A 1895-nucleotide genomic window follows, 5' to 3' on the forward strand; every position below is an offset into this window, starting at 1 on the left:
AATTTTTTTGCTTATTGAAGATCTCTATTCTATATGAAGAAAGATCGATCGATCTCTACTGGGATGACAGCTTTCACATCAAAGGCTAGTTTGAAGAATGTTTCTCTAATTGGTGTCTGATATATAGTTTGGAACGCCCACAGTATGCTATAGAGCTCATCAGTCCACAGTCCTTTAGTCTGGTCTAGTCTCTTCTTCAGTCCTTGGAGAATTATCTGATTTGAAACTTCAGCTTCTCCATTTGATTAAGGGTTCTCAATAGGAGTGAATCGATGTTCGATGTGAATTTCAGAGCAAAAGTCCTTGAACTTTACATTGTCGAATTATTGACCGTTGTCAATGATGATCACCCTCGGAAGATCGAATCAGCATATGATTGATTCTTAGATGAAGTCTCTAGCCTTTTATTCAGTGATATGTGCCAAAGATTTAGCTTCCATCCACTTTGTGAAGTAGACAATTGTGATGATTAAGAATTTTTTTTGACCTGATGCCATCGAAAAGGGTCGAGGATGTCCATGCCCCACATCGCAAAAGGCTAAGGAGATGATATCGGGGTAAGCTGGGATGCCAATTTTCATTGGATGTTGGCATTCCTCTGACATTGGTCATATTTAAGGATGAAGTTCTCTATTTTTTTTTTTTTTTGCATTGAAGGCTAGTAGTATCCTTATCGAAGTAGCTTGTGTGCCAGTGTTCTACTTTCGATGTGGTTGCCGTAGATGCCTTCGTGAACCTCCCAAAGTGCATAATCAGCTTCGGAGGGCCTAAGGCATCAGAACAAGGGCATTGAAAATGACTTCCTATATAATTGACCATCAAGAAGGATGTACCATAGAGTTTGATGCTTGATTCTTCGGGCTTCCATCTTGTCGGCTGGGATGGTGCCATCACTTAAGTAGTTGATCAGTGGATCCATCCAGCTCAACTCCTTGTCAATCTAGTTGACACTCATAGTCTCTTCAATGCTCAAGATATCTAGATGTTCAATGTAGATTCTTCATCCCAGATCAATAGAATTGGAGATAGCTAGATGGGATAGTGCATCAGTTCAGGCATTCTCTGAACTAGGAATCCTTTGGATATCCCATTTTTTGAAACTCATCGAGAGATCCATTATCTTTTGGAGATATCTAGACATCGTAAGATCCTTTGCCTCATACTCATCTTGCACCTGGCTCACGATGAGCTGAGAGTCAGAAAATACTTTAACTTCATCAGCATCGAGCTCTTTAGTGATCTTCAATCCTATGATGTGAGCTTCATATTTAGCCATATTGTTTGTTGTGCTGAAGTTGAACCTCAACGTGTACTCGACAGCAACTCTGTTGGGATTGGCAATGATCAGACCTACATCACTTCCTTGAGAATTCGAAGTCCTATCTACGTGCAATATCCACCAGTTGTCTTGTGCAATCATCTCTGGTTCTGAAGTGTTTAAACTTGATTTGTCTTCAGGGATCGTGTATTTGATGATGAAGTCCACTAGTATTTATGTCTTTATTGATGTATGGGGCTGGTACTCAATGTTGAACTCTTTGAGCTCAATTTTTCACTTTTTCAGATGACCAAACATGTCCAATCTCTGAAATATGGCTTTCAAGGGTTGGTTGGTGAGTACAATGATAGTGTGAGCTTGAAAATACAGCTGAAGATGCTTGCTGGCAGTGATGATTGCATAAATTATTTTCTGGATCCTCATGTATCTGGTTTCTATATCTTTGAGAACTTTGCTGGTGTAGTAGATTGGCTTTTGTGCACTAGGTTTATCCCGAATGAGAATTGAACTAGTCGCCTGTGAGGTGACTGACAAATACATAAAGAGTTTCTCACCTTCGATAGGTTTTGATAGAAGTGGCGCCGATCCTAAGTACTTCTTTAGTTCTTCAAAAATA

At 39.7% G+C, this 1895-nt stretch overlaps 1 protein-coding gene across 1 annotated transcript; it reads right to left on the reverse strand.

Moving 5' to 3' along the window:
* Window positions 1-1051: 1051 nt before the first annotated feature.
* Window positions 1052-1420, reverse strand: LOC140855722 (uncharacterized). The gene has a single exon (XM_073252270.1). It carries the CDS (start codon window positions 1418-1420, stop codon window positions 1052-1054), a length of 369 nt encoding a protein of 122 aa, XP_073108371.1.
* Window positions 1421-1895: the final 475 nt, after the last annotated feature.

The sequence above is a fragment of the Elaeis guineensis genome, chromosome 1 (genome assembly GCF_000442705.2).
Source record: "Elaeis guineensis isolate ETL-2024a chromosome 1, EG11, whole genome shotgun sequence".
NCBI lineage: Eukaryota > Viridiplantae > Streptophyta > Magnoliopsida > Arecales > Arecaceae > Elaeis > Elaeis guineensis.